Raw genomic sequence first — 22619 nt, forward strand, 5'->3', positions numbered from 1 at the left:
CATTTGAATAACAACAACTTCATTGTCACAAGAATAGGGGGACTCACAATAAGGAACCCAAAATGAACTCAAGATAACTATTGTCTCAGAAGCATGATGCAGACTCTTTTTGAAAATGCAGTAATGCAGTATTGAGCTCATGCTGCTTGCTTTTAAAGTACAATTGGCAAATCACTTCAGATAGGTACTTTTAATATTACTGAAATTTAACACTTTTCTTTGTGACCCACAACATAATTGTTGGAAAATTATTTATTTCCAGTTAATAAAATCATCCCTAGTGGAAAAGGATTTAAAATACTACAAGGCATTTATATTTCAAACTTGCGTGCCAGGTAATATTCTTTAAGAACAAAAGTTCATATTTCATAGGAAAAATGGAAAATTAGATAAAAACCTAGGATGCTAATATTTATATTTCCTGTGTGTGTGTGTGTGTGTATGTGTGTGTTACATGTGGTGCTGGGGATGGAACTCAGTACCTCCTACATACAAGGCCAGTGCTCTACCATTGAGTTACATGCACCTCCTACACATGTATATCTTCCTAGGTCTTTGCTAGGCTTCCCCCGTGACCCTTGCATACTGGCGGTCATTGTGCAGGTGCCTTGCCTTCTCATCTCCGTATTTTCTATAACAAACAAAACAGGTTGGGTCTGTTCATCTAGTCACAGTTACGGTCCCACTTTCTTTAGTTTTAACATAACAATGGAACTGCTCTGCCATCATATGCACTCTCTGATACTGAAGTCATTTAAATAAGTATCAATGAATTATTTAATTTTCAGGTTATTTTTACAGAAGTAAGATTTATATTTTTCATATATAGAATAATAAATGATAATCCTTTAAAATATCTTAGGTCATATTTTTAAATTAATGCTTCCTATTCATCCTTTCTTGATTCTCAAAGCAAGAAACCAGATTTAAAACAATCAAAAATATTATTTTGCTTACACAGAGGCATTCAATATATATTATAGAAAGAAATTATAGTATGAATAACCCAGGAAAAATTTTATTTCATGCAATACATGTTTCTTATTGTCTAGCAAAAGTGAACTGTTGCATTACCTAAAATACTTTTATTAAATTTTCATTTATTAGCAAGACATTTATGGAACCATTTATTGAGTAGATTATTACACAATTAAGTCTCCAAGCAGGGCATTTGTTAGAAGTGAAAGGAGCAATAATAATTTTATGCGGTAGTAACTGTGAACCAGAACTCTTCTAGTCAAACTGAAGCCTACAGTCTTCTAAACTTTAACCAAATTACATATAGTGAAATTGACTTTACCCTGTTTTATTATGAAAGAAGGGTCTATTTACAGGAATAAGTTGGAAGAAAATTGATGGAGAACACTAGGAAGTGGCTCTAAGCAGGACTTAAAATTAACCAATTGTCTTTTTATGTTTACTTGTGAGTCTGTCCAAGGCCTAGGCCACTTGTCTGGAGATGGGCAGTGGGCTCATAGTAAGTGAACCTTTATGAATCACTGGTCCTGGCTGAGGCCTGCAGTGGCCAGTGAAGCCATGACGCCTCAAAGGACACGATAAGACCACAGCTGAGGATCTCTGGCTCCAATCACAATTAGCTAAAAGGAGACTGCTGCTGCAGGCCCCACACGCCTACAATAAATGCCAATTTAGAGACAAGGTAGTTCTCCTGATTGACATAATATATTACTTGGAAAAATCCCTGAACTGAATCCCAAGGTTCTGTTCAGATTCCTGTGCTTTCCTCGATATCCCCTCCTTTACTTGAAAACCAATTAAGTACAGGCCACCCAGAGTTCTTTTTCTTGGCCTCCAGACAATCTTGAATTCTGTTAGAGGGTTTTGAATCTCCTGGAGCCCTAAAATCATACCACTTATCTCTTTTATTTATCTGCTCTAATTAGAAGACAACTCTTCCTGTGTGGTGGCCTTTGAACCAGGACAACTGTGTCTTTAATGCCTTTGGACTTGCTATGCTTTGGATCTAGAGTATTTCCCAAATGTCCATGTGTTAAAAGCTTGGTAGCTACCCTTGGAACTATTGGGTGGTGGTAGGAATTTTAGCAGGTATAGCCTAATCGAAGATTTAGGTCATTGGAGTGTGCCTCAAAGGGGAAGCTGAGACCTGTACCCTTCCCCTCATTTTCTTTGCTTCTTTGCCACCATGAAATGAACAGGCCTTCTCCTCCATATGCTCTGCAGCCACATCAAGACCTAAACCATAGGGCCAACCCACTATGGACAGAGCACTAAAACTGTGAACCAAGCAGATATTTTCCCATATGAAACTCACTATTTTAGGTACATTTTTACAGTGAAAGCTAATCATCAGGTCTAGAATGGAAATATCGGGTTTTCCTGGATCTTCAGTTGGCAGACCTAAGGACTGTCACCTAAATGACAATTCTTTATTCTTGGGTCATCAGAATCAGTATGGTACCAAACCAGTCACACCTTAATTTTCTGACCTGCTGATTCACCCTGTATTGCACGTCAGCCTCCATAATGTGAAAAACTCCTTACAATGAATCAAGGATGGAAGGAGGTTTATGGAATGGGGAAGTAAAAACAAGATGAGCTATGTACATTTCCCAACTCTCCATGACAAATGTAACCGTCGGGTACTGCAAACATATGTACTAATAAAAATATAAAAAATCATGTACATGTATAGATACATAGATCAAAATTCATATTTTTTTCTCACTGAAAAGTTCTGGTACAATGACTCTGAGGCATGTCTTTTATTTGGAGGGCCGTGGCATGTCCGTAGGACTAGGATATGAGATAAGAAGAAAATAAGTTAAATAAAACAAACAGACCTGTGTGACTGAGCAGATTATATTTTGGGCAACTCAAGTTTAATGGTGTTATGAAATTTTGACTAGATGTGCAGATCATACATCTCAGAGTTATCTAATTTGATAGGCAAGGGACAGGAGTATTTATGGAACGTTTACAAATTCTTATAGGGGTTTGGTTAAGTACTGCTCCTGGATTAAAGTAGGGAGGTTTTATTTCTCTGGAAGTCCTGTCGTATTCAGAATAAAGGAATGATGTATACTGAAAAGATATGGCAGGTTTTCACACCTCTCAGTGAGGTAAATGACATAGTGGTAGAGAGTGTTGGAGTTCCTTGCCACACCCAAAGGGTCAGTGTCAGCTCTGGCTGCCCGAGTAGGTGGAAGACTGCTAATTCTGAGAGCCAGAATGTCGTGAAGACAGGATGTTTTGCCAAATTGCGCAGAGATGGACATTAAAGGGAAATCAAGGAAGCTCTCGAGGAGACAATCACACAAAAGTTAATTATTCAGGCAAGGGTGCCCTGCTTGCCTGCCTTGCTACCTACAATAAACATCTGCACTTAGCAGAACTCTTTGCTTTATTGTTATTCTTCAGTAAATCTGGTGGACTGAGGCATTTTGGAGCTCCGCTTCATTCTGGTGAAGCCCCCTGGTCCCTCAAGAAGGTATTCTCTGCTCTCTCACAGCATTTGTCTCTCCAACAGGGTTTGCTGCCCTGAAGCCTGCAGTGTTGTTAACAAACTAGCAGACATAATACGGTGTGATTCTCATAGCTCTGTCAATTTAGTGTAAGTAGTGTATTGGAGGTGGAAATTTGCAAAATAAAAATGATCACTTGAAAGATGATTAAGCCTTTCTTTAGATTTGCCATAGGACTTATAATAGAAGCAAATGTCAAAACAAGATAATGTACTTGCCGTATATTTCTATGAAACTCTTGAAAATATCCCAAATAAAGCCTAAGTGACCCAAAGTCTAGATGCATAGTATAACATTCACATATTTGCAGAATTATTAAAAAATATTGAGTAGATACTCTTTATACAAGTTATTTTTCCACATATACAAAAGAACAAGAAAATAAGCAAATGTAACAGTTAAATATAACTATCTTAACATTTAAACCATTCAAGATTTAAAAATAACTACTTTAAGATTCTTTGCCAAACCCTCCCCCCCTCTACACAGCCCCATACACAAAGAGACCTACACACATAAACTTGCAAACACACTCTTCATTTACCTCAGGTTCCTGGTTATTCTGTCCTATAATCTATCAGGTTGTTGCTATTTATTTAGCATTGTAAAATGTGAGATCATACACAAGAGGGTTCAGAATATACTCTCATGTAATTTTCTCTTCAGCGTTTCAGACACTTGCATATGTACTTACTTATCACTAACTGATATGGTTTGTACCTGTATGTCCTCCGAAAGACTCATGCTGTCATAGCTAGGGAGTTTTGAAGTTGGCAGGATTGGGGTATGTGATGGGGGGATTAAGGGTATGATCCTGAGATTAAGGGTGCCCACGGCTGGGTATGGATGGCAGAAGGTGGGTAGCCTGCAAGGCATATAGACACAGAAAGAAGCTCTCTGCTACTTGCTGCTTTGCTGTGCTTTGCCTGCCCTGAGCTGTTTCTTCTCTGTGATACCCCTTTGCCAGGCCACCCTATCCTGGAGCCCACTGACTATGGACTCAAACCTCTGCAAACTGTGAGCTACACTAAACCTTTTCTCCTTTAACTCTGGGTGTCATATATTTTGTATCAGCAATGAGAAAAATAACTAAGATATTAACGAATTAATATAAGAGAGCAAAATGTACTACAAGCTAAGGACAGTTGTATGAGGCACCTATTTGGCATAGGTACCTTGGGTATCTCAAAGATGTGGCACATTTGATATGCCTAAAAGAAGCCAGATTCTCCACATTTCCTTTTTTTTATGTCCATCCTCTAGCAATTTCTAATTTGTAGATACTACTAACATCCTCCCAGGTAATGTATTAGGTGTCTCTTGTGCACTTGTCTTTATTCAGTCAGTCACAAGTTCTGGTTGATCTATGTCCTAAAAAATATTAAAACTCACTTTTTATATTATTGTTCCAAAATCACACCTTCTATACAGTTTACCAAATAGAAAGTGTTCTCTACAGTGTAAGTATTACACATCTCTAAATCTTACTAAAAATACCCTGTTTTCTCAAAGCATGAATCTCTTCAAAACTTATTAATTTCAACTATCCTTATTGATCTTTGCTCTTAGGGCAAAAAGTAATTTATTTATTGACTGATTGATTTACTTTTTGAGACATGGTCTCACTATTCAGTTCAGGCTGGTCTTGAACTCACTTTGTAGCCCAGGCTGGTCTCAAACTCACAATGATCCTCCTGCCTCAACCTCTCCAGTGCTGGGATTACAGACATGCGCCACCACACCCGGCTTATTAACTCATTTAAATCCTAAGTGATTGCTATTGTGTTTTTCACTTCTTGTCCTCTGTTGATTTCAATCTTTGAACTTCAGCAATTATATTTTTCTAGTCTTTTGGTGAATATGTTTTATCATGCCTTAACACAAATTTTCAGAAATGCTCCACTGTGAGAAGAGATTTCATTTATCTCTAACATATAACTTTTAAGTTTTAATTCAAATGGCATTTGTTAAGAGTAATGATCAATTAATCTCTTATTTTTCAGATATATTTCCTATATATTTTCTTTTCACCCTCAAGTGTTTTTATGTCACTGTGTATCCTCAGTGTTTTGTATGGTACTTTATATGAAGTCTGTGCATAATAAAGAATTACTAAATAAATGAAGATGATAAAATTTCTAATATATCTTATCATCAAGTTGGTACCCTATTCTGAAAAAACACTTAAGTGAAATTGTGTTGGTGCCTGGTGCATGGATAATTATGCTTAAATATTCATGTCACAAACCTTAGATTAACTTTAGTATTAAGTCACATTTACATTAATCAAATGTATACTTCCAACTGTCTTCCTGTTTTAAACTCAAATTTTCTGCCTTAGAAATTATTATATTAAAGTATGCATGACTTTTTAAATGGCCATCTCTTTATTTTTATTTTCTTTTGTGACGCTGGGAGTTGAACCCAGGGCCTTCACACTGAACTACATCTCCAGCTCACTTTTTAATTAATTAATTAATTATAATTATTTTGAGACAAGGTGTCCCTAAGTTGCCCACACAGGGCATGAATTTGTGATTTTCCTTCCTCAGTCTCCTACAGTGCTAAAATTACAAGTCTGTGCAGTTTCTTTGTTAATGCAAGCACCACATATGTAAACTATTTCTCTCTCATTGTATGGTTTTTGGCAAAGAATGTACTTAATTGCATAAATATTTATTTAATTATCAAGCCAGAGATTTTATGTCCATGAAATGTCAAATTTTCTCTGTAAACATGCTACATTGACACTACATACAATACTTTGACATTTGACTACATACTTAATACTTTGACATTTCTACCTCATCAAGTACTACAATAATATATTGCCCAAATTTTACTCTTTATGAATTTTTTGTACACTTACTGTATGCTGCTGGGAAAACTGGCTATACACATGCAGAAGACTCATTCTGGATGCATATATCGTACCAGGCACTAAACTAAAATCAAATTGAATAAGTGATTTAATTGTTAAAACAAAGACAATCTGCTGGATGATAAAATAGGTGAAACTCTTGAAGACACAAATGAAGACAAGGACTTTCTGCACAGAATCCCAATGGCGCAATAGAGAGTGCTAAGAATCAACAAATGGTATCACATCAAACATAAAACAGCAAGGAAACAACCAACAAAGTGAAGAGACAACCGACAGAATGGGAAAATTTTGCCAGCTATTCTTTGGAGAGAGTCCTAACATCGAGTATATCAGCAACCAAAAAAAATTAGAAAAAAACAAAAGACCAAATCAATAAATGGGCAAGTAAAGTGAAAAGACAAGAAGTTCAAGTGGACAGCTATACATGAAATCCTACTATTAAGATGAAATAGCTTCCACTTTGGCAAGGTTTTATTTAATAATAAAAATGTCTGTCAAACCTATTTGGTTTTTACTTTTGTGAATCTTTTTTTGTATCCATCAATGCATTTGTCTAGCATTGGTCAGTTAAGAATATTTTAGTGAAATATAAATTATGTTCCTGAATTGGCATTCTAACTCATCTTAGGCAATAAAAGACTATACTATAGATTTGCAGATATAGACGTTCACCTGGAAAACTGAATTAATTTAGGCTTTCACTTGCTAGTATTTCCTCAAAATATTTATTCAAATAAGTGAAATACCCATCTAAACTCATTATGTTATGTACTTTGTTATCAGAATGCAGAAACTTTCTGGAGTATCATGATACACAATAGACTATAGAGTGACTTTATAAAATAACATTAAACTTGTGCACTTTACTAGACTATTGAATTTCTTACTAGCTCAGTTATGAATAGCAATTCAAGAATAATTACTACCTAACTGAAAGCTTTTATTGTGTGCCTTTGCTATCTCTTAAGAATTACCGAAAGTTTTTATTCTATGCCCATATTTTAAAATTACATGTAGATGTTTCTTCTGTGTTGCAGTTTTCCCTTTCACATAAATTTCCAAGGATTAGGAATATTTTTTAAACCATTTTGAAAATACTTTAAACCATAAATCCAGGATTGTGATGGAAGTAATCCATTTTAGTTTACAGATTAGGAGCTACATTTAAGCCTGCACTATTTCTTCACAAAACAGAAAACATATTTTAGTTTCAGTACTCTGGGGATGAGGATAACATTAGGCTTTTAATTAACTTACATAATGTATTATCCTAACTAATGATGTTTTTAAAAGCTTAGGAAAAATTAATATAGATTATTTATTTCTCTGCTCTTTCTTTCTCCTATATGTCAAACTCTTATTTGACTTATCTTAAGGTATTTTAAAACAGTGTGAGAATTGAGCTGGGTGCGGTGTTGCATCTCTAATCTCAGCACTTGTGGGGAGGCCAAGGTACGGTGAATCCCTCTAAATTTGAGGACAGCCTCGGCTACACAGTGAACTCAAGGCCATTCTGATCTACATAGTGAGAACTTGTCTCAAAGTAAAAGGAAATTGACAATGTTAAAAAGATAGAAAACCAAATCTATTAATAGTATATTTATTCAATACATATGTATTTACATAATGTACATGCACATGAATGCCTGAGAGCTACTAATAATTATGTTTAGATCATTTCACAATATAAGATATATATAAGGGGCTGGGGATTTAGCTCAGTGGCAAAAGTGCCTGCCTGGCAATCGCAAGGTCGTGAGTTCGGTTCCCAGTACTGGAGAAAAAAAAAAAAAAAAAAGATACATATAAATATTTTAAAGTACTGCACATAGCAAAATATATATTTTAACATAATTATTTCATCCACATTTTGTCACTCAAAGTTTGAGAACTTTATAGATTCAATAACATTTTTAAACTTGACATGCCTAAGAATGGTTTATCGGCTGTAGGAATAAATGTCTAAATTAATATCCATTCCTCAAAAAAATAAAGGAGAATGAGAAAATTTTGCAGAAGTACATAAGATATATTGATTTATTCCTAAATATTATTTCAGTACTTATGAGCAGCCAGGTAATGCATGCAGATTTTTAAGTAAAATGTTTTTTCTCTATGTATATGTGAGAAAAATATTCTTTAAAATCTCTTTAAAATTTTTAAACATAAAAAATTTTCCTTGTCTTTTTATTTTAATTTTATCTGAAAAGTTCTGCACAATGATTTAGAAAAAAATGCAATTATAATGGAGAGAGACAGAGACAAACACACAAAAATTTTTAAACAAAAATCTTAAAGTTTGAGTAATTTAGGAAACAAGAACAACTCATGTTCCATTTCGCCAATTTAGGGTTAGTATCAAAGTAAAGATATTGATCTAGTGGAATGGATTTTCTATATTTTTAACAAGAGTTTTACAGAAGAAAATATCTGTGATGAAGCTACTATTAAATCACCTAATGGACAATCTTAAAAGCATAGCTTTCAAAGTATTCAGTGTCTGTGCTTTAAAACTTTCTGTTCATCACTGAAGCTTTTGTAAGAAAATTAAAAATCTTTAAGTCAAATGTTGAACCAATGAAAGTCTCAATTTTTCCTTCTGTAGTTAGCAAAATATACTGCAATTTCAAGGTTATATAAAGGTGAATTTATACATTGTTTACAGTAATAGAATATAGTGATTATAGAAATATAATATAGTAATTACAGTAATATAGTGATTAAGCATGATGACTTCTGCTGAAAGCAGTAGTCAACTGTATTGCTCATCTTTGGTCAAAATGAAAATATTGCTTAGATAACAATTAGTTGTCCACAAATGTATTTCCTGTGAATACTCTGAAATCATTCATTCCTTTGACAAATATGTTTATCTTTACCAACACAAAATACAGTGCTGGTATCCATTTCTATCCATTATTTCACTATAATTGTAACACTTAGCACAATTCATTGTAAACATTCTTTCTGTAACACTTCAGAAGTAATTGGTTACCTTTCATAAATGGTGTTATAAAGTACTTAGTGACCTTTTAGTAATGCAAGCTAATCAAAAAAAGAGATCATCTTTATCTTATTCATTTGTGTATCCTCTGTAGCTGGACAAATTCCTGGATGTCAATTAAATATTTGTTGAATGAATAAATAACAGCCTTCTGTAATTTTTCCCAATTGGTAGGAATGCTAGTAAGCTATAAATCAAATCCACTTTTCAGCTATTTTCTAATAATACAAACATTGACCAAATAATTGGCAAATATTACTCATTGATGTGAATATTCCATATGTATTAGCTCAAAAGTTTTCATAACAGACTAACCTTAACTTGTCCAGTTCCCACCATCATAAAACAGTTTGACAAACTCAAATCTTTTGTGAGTACATTCAGTTCTTTATTAGTATATATTTGCAGTGCATGCAGTCTAAAGTCACCTTGGGGAATGGCCACATGTGCAGAATAATATACCATGTACCAAGCCCTCCTCCCCACATCGTAAACATACTTCAGGAAGTTTGTGCTTCCTATTCCTTTTTAGACTACAGAAAGGATTAGTGTCTTCTGTACTATGTTTTGCATCCTCTATGATTGATTGGAGTCAACTCTTTCTCCATTTGGTTGAATTACAACTGAGTTCAAGATTCGCTTTTGTTGTATGTTATCTGTTTTTTTTTTTACTCTTATACGTCATTTTGCTCAGTTCTATATGGACATTAAAATGCTCTCCTTTTCCTTCTCTCTGTTTCTCACTCCTTCTTTCCTATATCTCTCTATCTTTTTCCTTTTTATTCTCTTAAAACATACTCCCCTAACTCCTTCATTAAAACATTTTCTGTGCCTCTGCACGTTCTTATCCACAATAGCAAAAATTTTAAACTTCCATAGAAAAATTTTATGAAGACAAATTTAGCAATGTTTTGAGCATACAGTAGACCCCTGAAATTAGTGAGATTAGACTCCTAGAACATCACAAATTGTGGAAAACCACTAATTTCAGATATGGTCAGAAAAAATGCCTCTAATGCCTACTTTTACAGTTTAAACACTAAATGTGCTGTGTCTACTGCAGCTATGCAATTCAATTTAATAAAATATTGTATCAGTAAAGCCTTAAAAGTTTCAAGGTGTTTTGGTGACATCTTAGGGATTTTAGGGCTCAGAATACTCAAGACAGCCACACCCCATGCACCAAGCTGTTATGGTGGCAGAATGCTGGGGCATCTGCAGAAAATAGGTTACAGGGCAGCAGCCAGTCAGCGGCAAGGAGAACTGGACAGCACTCTCAGACTGGCAGCTGGCAAACCTCTCACCGAAGAAAAAAACTTGTCTTTTAGGCATAGAGGGCTGATGTGCCACGAGCTGCTAAGAGTTGACCAGAGCCAGTTCCACCAGAGAACTTTCTGATACTCATTTCCTCTGTGTAAAATTGCTCTTTTTCTAAAATATCCAAATTTTTTTTTTTCCTGTTGGTAAATTTTCAGGAAGACCAAATTCTCACAGATTTCTTTTCAAGAATACTCAGAAGTATCAGGTATTTTCATTTGAATAGTGTGAAAAATTCCTTTTAATTCTAGTAAAAATTACTTCTGTAACATTTATTAGGTAAATATTTATAAATATATTTATAAATTCCTGTTGCAAAGCTCACTACTAGTGTTACACAAGTGCTAGGTATCCACAAAAATAGAAACCTATAGGAATTGATTCTTAATTTTTCAATGGTCATGGGTACCTCAAAGTAATTCAAAGGTCAAAGCTGTAGGCACCCCTGCATATGGAAGATGTGCGTTGACCATTACTGGGGAGGAGATTGTATATATTTGACAGAAACAAAAAAAAAGCTTACCTAGAAAAATTGCATTTAAAAAATTACAGAGGCTATGCAGTATTTGATCTGGCATTGGTAAAGAGAAGGAAAATGAAGGAAATTTAAAGTTCAAGGATGGTGAGCAAAAGAGGAGTGTACAGAAAAACAGTGGGCTATAATAAATCATCTAGTAATCATATTAGGGGCACTTGGAAAAGAATAACAGAGCAACGTTACAGGAAGTCACATTTTCAAAACTTTAAATGTTAAGGCTCAAGAGTCTGGGCATTATGGTAGAGGCAACCAAAAAGAGATGCGTGTGAGTCTTTCGGGGGCCAGGGGAGAATGCTATGGTATATATCGCCGTGTTGCCCTAAAACCTGATGCACTCAATGGTCGGGGGTCTGAAAGGTTATTGTATTTCTGGCGCTTTTGTAGCACCTCCTACATGTGATGTAAAGAGGTGTGGCCTGGTCAGAAGAGGTCAGTAAGTGAGCAGTGACCTGGAAAGATTTAGTTGTTTCCCTGGTTCCTGCCTTCACCTCTCTCTCTGCTTCTTGGATGCCATGACCTTCGGCTTTCCTCAGGCCTGTCCACCTTGCTGCGGGCCGTGAGAGGATTGAAACTTCTAAAAACGAGGCCAAAATGAACCTCTCCTTTACTTTGCTGATGTTCGGCATTATGTAACTAAGAAGGAAGTCTATGTGAGAGACTACGCCCTTCTAAACTCTACTCCATTCCAGAAAAGGAAAAATTACTAGTTTACAGGGAAGTGAGGGGAAACAAAGAGGTGGAGCACAGGGTATTTTAGGGCAGTGAAAATGTTTCACATGTTTGTATCTCTCATCACTTATAATAAAAAACAAAGAAACAGACTATCGGACCACATGACGAATAGCAATGGCACTTTATCCTCATCTATCAACAGTTAATCTAATAATTTATATGATTCCAATTGGTTATAGTAGCTTCCTAAATATTTTTTAATTGAAAATTCTATGTGTGAGTGTGTGTGTGTGTGTGTGTGTGTGTGTGTATTTAATTCACTCAGAAAGGAGAATTAAAATAATTTCAAAATATTGGGACATCATGTCTGTAGGTATTTTCAAAAAAGAAAACAGCTTATAAATATTAACATAGATTTATAAAAAAGAATTTTTATTTTATTTTATTTTATTTTTACTTTTTTTATTCTATTTTATTTTATTTTTTTTGTCTGTTTGAGACAGGGTCTCACTATGCAGTTCAGGCTGACCTTGAGCTCACTTTGTAGCCCAGGCTGGTCTCGAACTTGCAATGATCCTCCTGCTTCAGCCTCCCAAATGCTGGGATTACAGGCATGTGCCACAACACCCGGCAAAATTATTATTTTAAAAGTTATTTGGTTTTAACACACTCACTTTTAGTATCAGAATTTACTAGCCAAAATAATTTCTGTCTAGAATTCTTATCCAATTTTTATTTCTCTATTAAACTGATTTACAAATAATTGACAAAGATACATTAGCATCTATAACATACATGCATTACATTATTTTAGCACTAATTTTTCTTTTTATTAAATTAATTCTACGCTAATATAATTTTATAGCTTTGATGAATTTGCTTAGAAAAAAAGTTTACATTTAATTATCTCATTCTAAGTATTTATTATATTAAAATTTGGAATTCCTAAATAGAAGCATTTCTTTGACATTTGAAAACATGAAAATTGTTCATTACTATTTACAACATAAAAACATTATAGTAACATTTGAATCCTGAAATTTAAATAGAAGAAATATTTGATTATTAATTTTAATTATTTACTATTACATGGATGGTATAAAATATGTCTATTATTTATACAAGAAAATATCTATCTAATGAACATTATGTACCCATAATACTCCCTGTGGGTAATGAAATAATAACTGTGTCTTCCCTGAAAAAGCCAGAAATTTGATTTTCTAACATAATTTAGATTTCTAACATATTTGATTTTCTAACATAATTTAATATTCATTTTTAAAGGTAAGCCAGGCTATGTTTATAAAATACCAAACAAATATTAATGATAACAGAAGACTACATGAGTTGATTAAATGTAGAAAATGTATTTTAAGAAACACATTTTATTAAGTTTAGATTCTTATTTTTTGATATTTGAAGTTTAATGCTAAAGTAAAAAAGTGCTTTCTTAGCACAAAAAATCCACAGAAATTATTCTGAGATATTATTCTTATCTGTCCGTTGTATTTTTCACTTTCAATGAGTTATTTTCTAGTTTACTTTTTGTTAATGTCACATATAGAAACGAATACTCAGTTATTTTCTTCTTCCCTGTATTCTGTACATACTTGGTTCATTTAGTGCAGATATATTATTCCTACTGAGAATCAAATTAAATTTGATTCATGAAGTATGTTCATCTAAAAATTAAATCAGACAAACATTTTTGCTTCTAAGAGACTTTATGAAAATGAGAAGGTAAGTCTGCATCTATAGAAAAAGTGCCTTTTCCCACTGTTCGGCTGCAAACTCTTCTCTTACCTACTATGTGAACTGTAAAGCATTTGTGCTTCACAGCAAAAATGCTACTTTACAGTTTCTTAAATTTCAGTTTTAAAAGAACCTCCTCCATCAAAGTGGCAGTATTTAAATTTATGACTAATATTGTGCAAAAATATTAATTTGCTGTAATATATTTTACATCTAATCCTTTGAAATTGTATATCATAAATTAACATTTAAAACACTTAGCACTAATATAATTCCTCCTACCTTTTCTTTTTCTTATATTCATTTTGTTACTTTGTCGTTTTGCTTTGCTTTGCTTTGCTTTGCTTTGCTTTGCTTTGCTTTGCTTTGCTTTGCAGGGGATTGAGACCAGGTCCTCTTCACTAAGCTATATGCCCAATTTCTTTTTTATTTTTAAACCAGCTCTTGCTAAACTGCCAAGGCTAGCTTAATGTTATGATCCTCTTATGTCAGACTTGCAGTCTTATGACTGTAGTTCTGCACCAGCACATGAAGTGCACTCTTTTATTTCTTATTGCCTATCAAACATGGCTTTCCACAACACCACAAAAGTTTTCTTTTGGGTGTAGCTCTGATGATTCCCATTATTGTAGTGGTATATATTTTTTCTTTTCACCAACCATAGAAAACAGTGTCTTTCCTCTGGGGCCAAAATGCTAAATGTTTCTCCATATGGGATAATCTTTCAGGTCATTTATGATAGGAATATTGTAAGATAACTGGGAAATTCTAAACTTATACTCTATAAATGCTTTCCAAATCTATTTTCTACCTTCTTCCACCTGAAACTATGGTCATGTTCACTTCATATATGCTGAATATTTATACTTATGTGGAACCATGATATACAGACTCTGGAAATAACCACTGAAATATTATTCTCACTATTCTTAGCTTCTTATAAAGAACACATCAATGTGTTTAATTTTCTCTAATTTCAGTGTGAACTGTTGCTATACGGCCTCTGCCCAACCTCCATTTTATCTCTGGGAGATGTTCTTTGTCTTAAAGGAACATTTAGCATTATCATCAGTTACTTTTAAGTAACTCACAAACTTTAATGATGGTATGGTAGATGTTAGAAAAAATAATCTAAATTGATCTACTTTCTTCCCTATAGATTATACTCACTTATTTTGCTTTTTTGTGATTCAGGTCTGAAATGGAAGGTGTAAAAAACGGAGTGTGTTGCTCTGTTGGTGGTGAAGTTGGAGACAACTTCAATTGTTTTATTTTTGTTCATTTTGGTCCCTTCTGCAACTCCTGTACCTAAAACAATGTCCACTGTGTAGTCATTGCTCAATAATATTTTTCTGAAGAAATAATGGAAAGCAAGACGCAGTGAGCGATATTGGAAAAAGTTCGAAAATTCAGCATTTTAGAATTTAATGGCATTCTATGACAAATTCTAAATGAAAGCTATTTTATCACAGACAACAAAATCAACCAAAAATCTTCATTATCTGGAAGATCAAGTAAGACTACTCAGAAGATATAACTTCCTATCTCCTACTCTTACCTACTTTATGTTACACATTTCACTTCATTCAGTTTCCTTTGGGTAAATGTTCCTAAGTACTCCACAGTATGCCTGGACCTTTCTCAGTACTAAAGTGTGTCAGGCCTACAAGTCTACTATTAGCTGTGTGACTCAGTCTCTCAAATCTCCATATAGTCATGTGCAACTTGTAATAAAGACAGTCACTATTTGACTGCTGCTCATTGGGCTGTGTGAGATTATGATCCTGGAGCATCCACTGAAGCCACACAATTAATATTGTTATTATTAATGTTAGCTAATAAAAATGAACATAATGAATGTGTTCCTGCATTTGGACAGACTTGTAACATTTTTAAAGAAATTTAAAATTATTCCATTTCTAGAAGTATAGCTGGGAAATCAAGTTAACATCTAGCAAAGTTGTTTTAATATAATCACAGTGCTTCTCCCCTACTCTAAACACACACATACACCAAGCTGCAATTCTGAATTTAATTAGGAATTTTAAGCTTATGAGATCTCCTTTATTTTCCCTCATTGTCAAGAATGACACTCAGACTAGGACTACTTTTCTCTGAATGTGATTAATACTAATGAGGGTAGATTTTGCTGCACATTTGCTGTAATTTCAGGTAATGCTGAGATGATTTGAAATGCAGATGAGATTTGCTGCTGAGGGAAGGAGGGAAGAAGAGCGTCTACTTACAGTGTATTTCTAGCACCTGCATGGCCACCTGAGGGGTGGCGTTGAGAGATTCGTGGTCTACCCTGCAGATCACTGCCACTCCATCATCGCTCCGGTCCACTCGAAAATCCAGGGTGCTGCTGACAGTGAATGTCTTACGATTTGCATCCTCTTCTTTCAAATATTTTACATCTGAAAATAAAATACGCATATTAAAATTCTATGACACTGGGCCAGGAATTGGCTCAGTGGCACAAGTGCCTGCCTAGCAAATGAAAGGTCCTGAGTTTGATTCCTAGTACAAAAACCAAAAACGAAAACAAAAAAACAATAAAATTCTGACACCTTTGAAAACATAACCTACTCAAAACAGCAAAATATTTATCCATATCACTGTTCATTTTTAAGAAACAAATATTTGTTCATTTGGCACTTAATTCGTTTCAGTTTGACCAAAACTGTGCAGCTTCAAAAACAAAACTTAAGGGTTAAATACAGACATAAAATAAAACCATAGTACATATATATAATTTTAATTTCTTTGGTCTCAAGGTTAAATTATGATTAAGTACAAAATTTCACTTGAAAAAATGCAGGCCAATATAAAAAGCTGTCCCCCTTTCTCCTTAGATTTAAGTTTTGTTAAAAGATAAGCATACTTCTCTGATCTACAAGCACAACTGCAGGAAAAGTAAATTTTTAACTACGTGGGTATGTCGTAAAGAAAATACATATATTCATGCTTTGGCTTTAACTTGAATAATAAGAGGCAACAAAGTTGATAAATAATACTTAGCAAAGTTATTCTATTTTGTTAAAAAATGGGGGGAGGAACAGTCATCTAAATATTCTAAGTATTTAGAAAAACATTTGTAGTGAAAATTACAAGAAGATTAATATTCACTTGGCTGAGGAATACATTTCAGCATAATGAAAATACTTTCCTCAAGATATGAATTCATTCACTGATTTTAAACTTACTGTGCATAAGCCAGATTTATTGTTAAATGGTGCACTTAAGGATTATTTGTTCTGTGTGAAAAAAGAAGTTTAATAATATTCTTACTTAATTCACAATTTCTCAAGTCAGAAGAAGCTGATAGCAAGAGGGCAATTTTAACGGATTAGAAATCAAAATGATAGGCTAAGGTTAAGATATTATTGTAACAAGATCTTCAATGCGGTTGAAGGAAAATGTGGTCAGTTTCCTGATGATTTCTCTTTTTCAGCATCATTCTATATCAGACAAATAACTGTTTTTCTGAAAATGAATATTCTTAAATAAAATGCATAAAATATTTTACGTTGTACATAATATATTTGAAAAATATCTAAAATATGCCAATAAAGATAATTTACCTAAGTTCAGTTGCTTCATTTTTGTTTTCTACAAAGATTTTTATTTTTAAATTTACCTGACAATGTGGCTCAGAAGCTTTCGTCTGTTTTGTTTTTCTTCCAGTACCAGGAATCAAACTCACAACCTTGTGCTTGCTAGGCAGGCGCTTTGCCACTGAGCTAAATCCCCAGCCCTAAGATTTTTATTTTTAAAAACATTGAATTTTTAACAACGTTGAATTGCATGTATGTGATGAGCAGATACAAGTGTGTTTCACTGAGCTTTGCTTATTAAAAGAGGAGTATAACTTTATTTTATTGATTAATCATAAAAACAATAATAAAATAAATCTTAGGAAAAGATAAAACTAGATAAATGTTACAAATTTTGTTCCTAAAATAGTTTATGGTGATGTTCATATGCTATGAAAGAATATCTAATTAAGTATGGTTCTTAAATAATTTTAGAGTGTAAAAAAATCCTAACATGTAGAAAGAGATACAGAGCATAATCATTCAATTCTCCATTTTAACATCAGCTAATCTTGTGGAATATGGAATTGTGTGCAAATTACTTTTTAAATAAGTAACTTAAAACATCTTACTTTTATTGAAGTGCCTGAGATTTTGGCATTTAAAAATAAGTTACAGTTTCACTTAAGAGAAATGTCTATTTCTGTATTGTCTATTTGAGACAGGGTTTCACTTTGCAGTTCAGGATGGCCTGGACCTCACTTTGGAGCCCACGCGGATCTTGAACTCATGGTGATCCTCCTGCCTCAGCCTGCTGAGTGCTGGAATTATAGGCATGTGCCATCATGCCCTGTTTTGGAATGAACTCTTTTAAGTCAAATTAGTTTAGAATATCTTGAATTTATTTATAGCAACTACTAATAAGGAAAATTATGACATTTTTAATGTCTCAAACATTTATATAAAAATCTTGCCTCATTTTTATAATTTAATGTTTTTCTTATAAATCTGCGCAGATTGTTTACTGACTCTAAGCAGTATCAGAGTGAAAAAAAGACCTTTCTCAGTACTAAAGTGTGTACTTGACAAGCCACTTCCATAATTATTTCATGGGATATACAAAAATTAGTTCAAAATATTGCTGGTAATTCTTTAATTTTAATGAAAACTGGATTTAACAACTCATATGTGTTTCTTTTACTGTTTTCCTTACAAAGACATAATACTAATTGGACAAATAAAATTTGATAGCAGTTGTATGTCACATAAAATTTTGATGAGTGTCATTCAAATACAATAATCAAAAGCATAATTTATTTCCTTTAATAGGCTTATATGACAGCTTATAAGGTTACTAGGAGGCATAAAAGGAACAGAAAGAATCACTGAAATGAATCAGTTATAATCTTTTCCTCTATTTGATGCTGACTTCTTTCCCTAAAAGCAAAATTGTACCTAGGATGTGTCTCTATTTTCATTTGCTATTTTTTACAAGTAACATCTTTTGCACAGTGTTAAAGGAGATAAAATTTTTCTTTGTTAGCGTAGTTCATTTGCTGATTCCATGTGTTTCCTTGTTTCATATTCTACTTTGGAGTAAGCATTTCCATTGCCCCTTTCGGCATGTCAGTTACATACTGTTGTGATCAAGTGCAGCCTATCTCACCATGGAATGTGCATGTCAGTCAACTTCTGCTCTCATTCTGATACAGATTTTCATTCCCTAGGCAGAAGTGTGTGATTGGCAGTCTTTTCTCAGCGCATAGATCACATTTTCAGGTTCAAAGATACATTACATATATAGGTCCCAGAGATATAACCAAAAGTGGACAGGTCCTGGTGAGATTTAATTTACCTGTCTTTCTCTCATTCTTTAATTGTTCTCCTACTCTTGTTTTCCATGCTTTCAAAAATAAATACGCAACACACATTATACAATTTACAAGAAAAATAGCTCCTCAAAATTGAAGGCCAAAAATAAACAAGTATTTGTAGATTTTCTTTCCTTCAAAGTGTTACAATCTTTCCTTGTCTGTTAGCAGGTCTTTCAGACATTTAAGAACTTATTTTAGGGATGGTAGCTGACTGGGAACAGAGAGGAGATACAGGGTCGACTTCAGGGAACATGGAAATGCTCTGTGTCAAATTAAAATAAACCACGGTTAACCTGGTTTATCTATCTGTCAAAATATTACTATTAAGATTAATTCATTTAAATATATGCAAATTTTGTCTCAAGAATAAGAACTGTAAGTATATTATAATAACAGTTGAATGGAGAGATGTACAGAGATAAAGATAAAGCAGTCATGGCCAAATGTTGAGATTTTTTAAAACTGGTAATAAGCATATCCTGTCTCTTTACACTATTACGTTTATTTGTATATTAGAAATTTTCTACAATATTTTTAAATTTGTCTAAGAGAAAACATATTATGCATCTCAAAGAATTATTTTCCTAAACATTTTTGCTCAAGCTAGATATTTTTGAGTTTTACATAATTTATCTTTACAAAGTGTGGATTGCAGAACAGCAGTCTAATATTCAGAATTTTGGATGTTTTGTCTACCAAATGTGAAGGTGGGAAAGCATGGCTGATGTAAGTGTAAGAGTGCTGATGCCTACCCCCCCAGGGGAGCACACTTAAAAGCTCTGAGTTACTTCTCTAAGAAAAAGCAGAGTCATCTAGTTTTTACATTCAAATCTTTTCATAAAACATCAGATCTCAGGGAACAGCTTTATATTTGTCTTTCTGAGATTTCTATTACTAGGCCATCCACCTTTATAGCTGCTTTCTGGCTGCTTTTACCCTGGAGTTTTAGAAAGAAAATTCTCTTAAGTGAAGTTTCTAGGGAAGTTGCCTCGTCTCCATGGTGGTTTGAACATACCCTGAGCAGTACATTCAGGAGTATTTTGATTCATTTCCTTTCTTTCATTTTGTGATTTTTATGCCATTTAGACAGACCTGAAAAGCAGACACTTCTACTTTTATAAAGAGAAATCTTTCCCTGGATCCTGAAGTACACTACTATATGAACCAGGCACCCAGTGGGAGCTAGGTTCTTTCTAGTTCACTGCAAGTGATAGGTCACACGAAGAGCAACGAAGGACTTAGATACAGCCTCTCTGCACTGGAAGTGCCATACTTCCCACCTCTGGGAAATATCGCTATGCAGTTCTCTGGCCCCATGCAAAGCAGCAGAGTTCCAGTGTGAACTTCAAGTATTGATGGTTATTTGACAATTGAACTTTGTTATTTACTGTCAGGATTAGTAGAAGTCGTTTATCATGGATCCAATGATAATTTCAATGGGAAAAATAAAGAAGTTCATTCTTAGTCTGCATCACTATTGTTATAGCCTGGATCAGGACTATTTCCCCAAAGGCCACATGGTAAACACTTGGTTACCAGCTTTATGAAATTATTGGGAAGTGATGGAAACATTAGGAGGTATGGTGTAGCTGGAGGAAGTTGGTTGTTATATGTGTGTGGGACCCTGAACTCTGTCTCTCTGTCTGTCTCTCTCTTTCTCTGTCTCTGTCTCTGTCTCTGTCTCTGTCTCTCTCTCTCTCTTTCTTTCTCTGCTTTCCACCTGCTATGAGGTACACAACTCTGCTCAAATATATATTCCGTACAAAGATAATCTTCCTCACCTGGCCCAGAAACAGTGGACCCAAGGCATCGGGGACAGAGACCTCTGAAACTGAATGCAAATCAAATCTTTTTTTCCTTTAAGTTTATTTTCCCAAATATTTTGTCACAAGATGAATAACAGGCTAATACAAAAAGTCAGTGCTTAAAAATGGGATCAGTGCTGTTACTGTACTTGATGAAGCAGTTCAGAGACTATTGAAAATGATTTATTGAAGCAGTTTGGGAGCATTTGGAATAGCAGGCTAAACAAACTGAAGAATTCTATAAGCACAGCCTGACAGTCAGTTCTGATGGGAGCTCAAAACACCAGGATGCTCTCAGGAATTTGGAGAGTAAAGGAAAGACTTAAAAGGTTTTAGATAGAAATGAAGATTTCATTGACAATGTTACTAGATGCCATTCTTGTTTTGTTCTGACTAAATATGTCTAGATTTTGTCCATGGCCTGGCCAGGTGTTGGAGGTTGAATTTAATGGTGACAGATTAATCTGGCAGAGCATACAGGATGAGACATGAGTACTAATGGCTAATTTTGCCCATATTTGCAGTGAAAATTGGCAGTGAAAACAAGAGCCCAAATATCTGTACAATTTTTAGTGTGGCCATAGAGGAAGTACTTAGGAAGCTGCAGTCAAGAAGGGTATGATTGCTACACAAATTAGCACTATTAAAAATAAATCCAATACTTTGCAGCAGGACAGTAGGAAGATGCCTTCTGGGCATCTCAGGAATCCGCAAGATTCCCCTATTGCAGGCTCAGTGATGCAAAAGTATATCATTTTGAGGATTTTGCCTTGAGGAGGGACTCCCTGAGTTCCATGTTTGTGCAAGATCACCTAGCAAATTATTTTTTGTGGGATTTGTTTCCCATGTTCAGCTTCTCAGGCATGCAGAGGCTGCTGCAGGCATGTTCCAAGGGGGCTTAGCTATTGGAGACCTTGGTGCTTTCCACATGTGCTGGTTTTGCAGGCAGAAGAATGAAAGAGTTGTAGAACTTGGAAGGGTTCCATTTAGATTTCAAAGGAAATCCTGAAAGAACTATCATGTTTGAAAGGATCAGGATTACTGCAAGCAACCGCTGACAGGGTAATGTGTGCAGCTGTGAGAGTGATGGTCATGCTGCACCAGGAAGATGGAGATACCAAGAACTTGTAACATCTCCTGAGCAAAGTAGTAGGCAGTGAGTGCAAGCAGCTCAAGAGAAAGCTGTATTGGCTCTGTCCAGCAAGTAGAGAATGGTAGGGCTCTATAAGATCTTGGAACACACATCATGTGCCTTGGGTGCAGGGCGTAAAAATTCATGATTTCATGTTTGTCCAATTGTACTTTGATCTTCCTTCAGCCTGATCATTTTTATTCTCTATTACTCCACTTGAGAGTGGGAATGTTTACTTCATGCTATTGCATCTTGGAAATATGTAACGTGTCTGTTTGTTTGTTCACTAGCTTGTCTTCATAATAAGGGTTTAAAGGGAAGAGCTTGCCTTGTATCTCAGAAGAGACTTTGAACTTGGACTTCTGAAAAATGCTAGGACTACTGAGACTTTTGGAATTCTTAGAGTTGAAATAAATTAATTTTGCATTATTAGAAGTTCATGAATGAGTTAGAGGTAGAATGTTATGGTTTGACTATGAAATGTCACCTAAAGGCCATGTGCCAAAGACTTGTTTGTCAACCTGTAGGCCCTACAGGGAGGTGATGGGAATGTTAGGAGGCAAGGCCTAGTGCACAGAAGTTAAGTCACTGGGGATATT

The 22619-nt window shown here is 34.5% G+C and overlaps 1 protein-coding gene across 1 annotated transcript in view; it reads right to left on the minus strand.

Moving 5' to 3' along the window:
- Cadm2 (cell adhesion molecule 2) overlaps window positions 1-22619 on the minus strand; it is a gene marked incomplete at its 5' end in the record, with an annotated part of 285487 nt that overhangs the window by 108439 nt on the left and 154429 nt on the right. Inside the window, one exon of the mRNA XM_005375539.2 lies at window positions 15920-16090. Coding sequence (XP_005375596.2) covers window positions 15920-16090 — 171 coding nt within the window. The remainder of the gene's footprint in view (window positions 1-15919; window positions 16091-22619) is intronic.

Source organism: Chinchilla lanigera, unplaced genomic scaffold (genome assembly GCF_000276665.1).
Source record: "Chinchilla lanigera isolate Chin_1 unplaced genomic scaffold, ChiLan1.0 scaffold00006, whole genome shotgun sequence".
NCBI classification, from domain to species: Eukaryota; Metazoa; Chordata; class Mammalia; order Rodentia; family Chinchillidae; genus Chinchilla; species Chinchilla lanigera.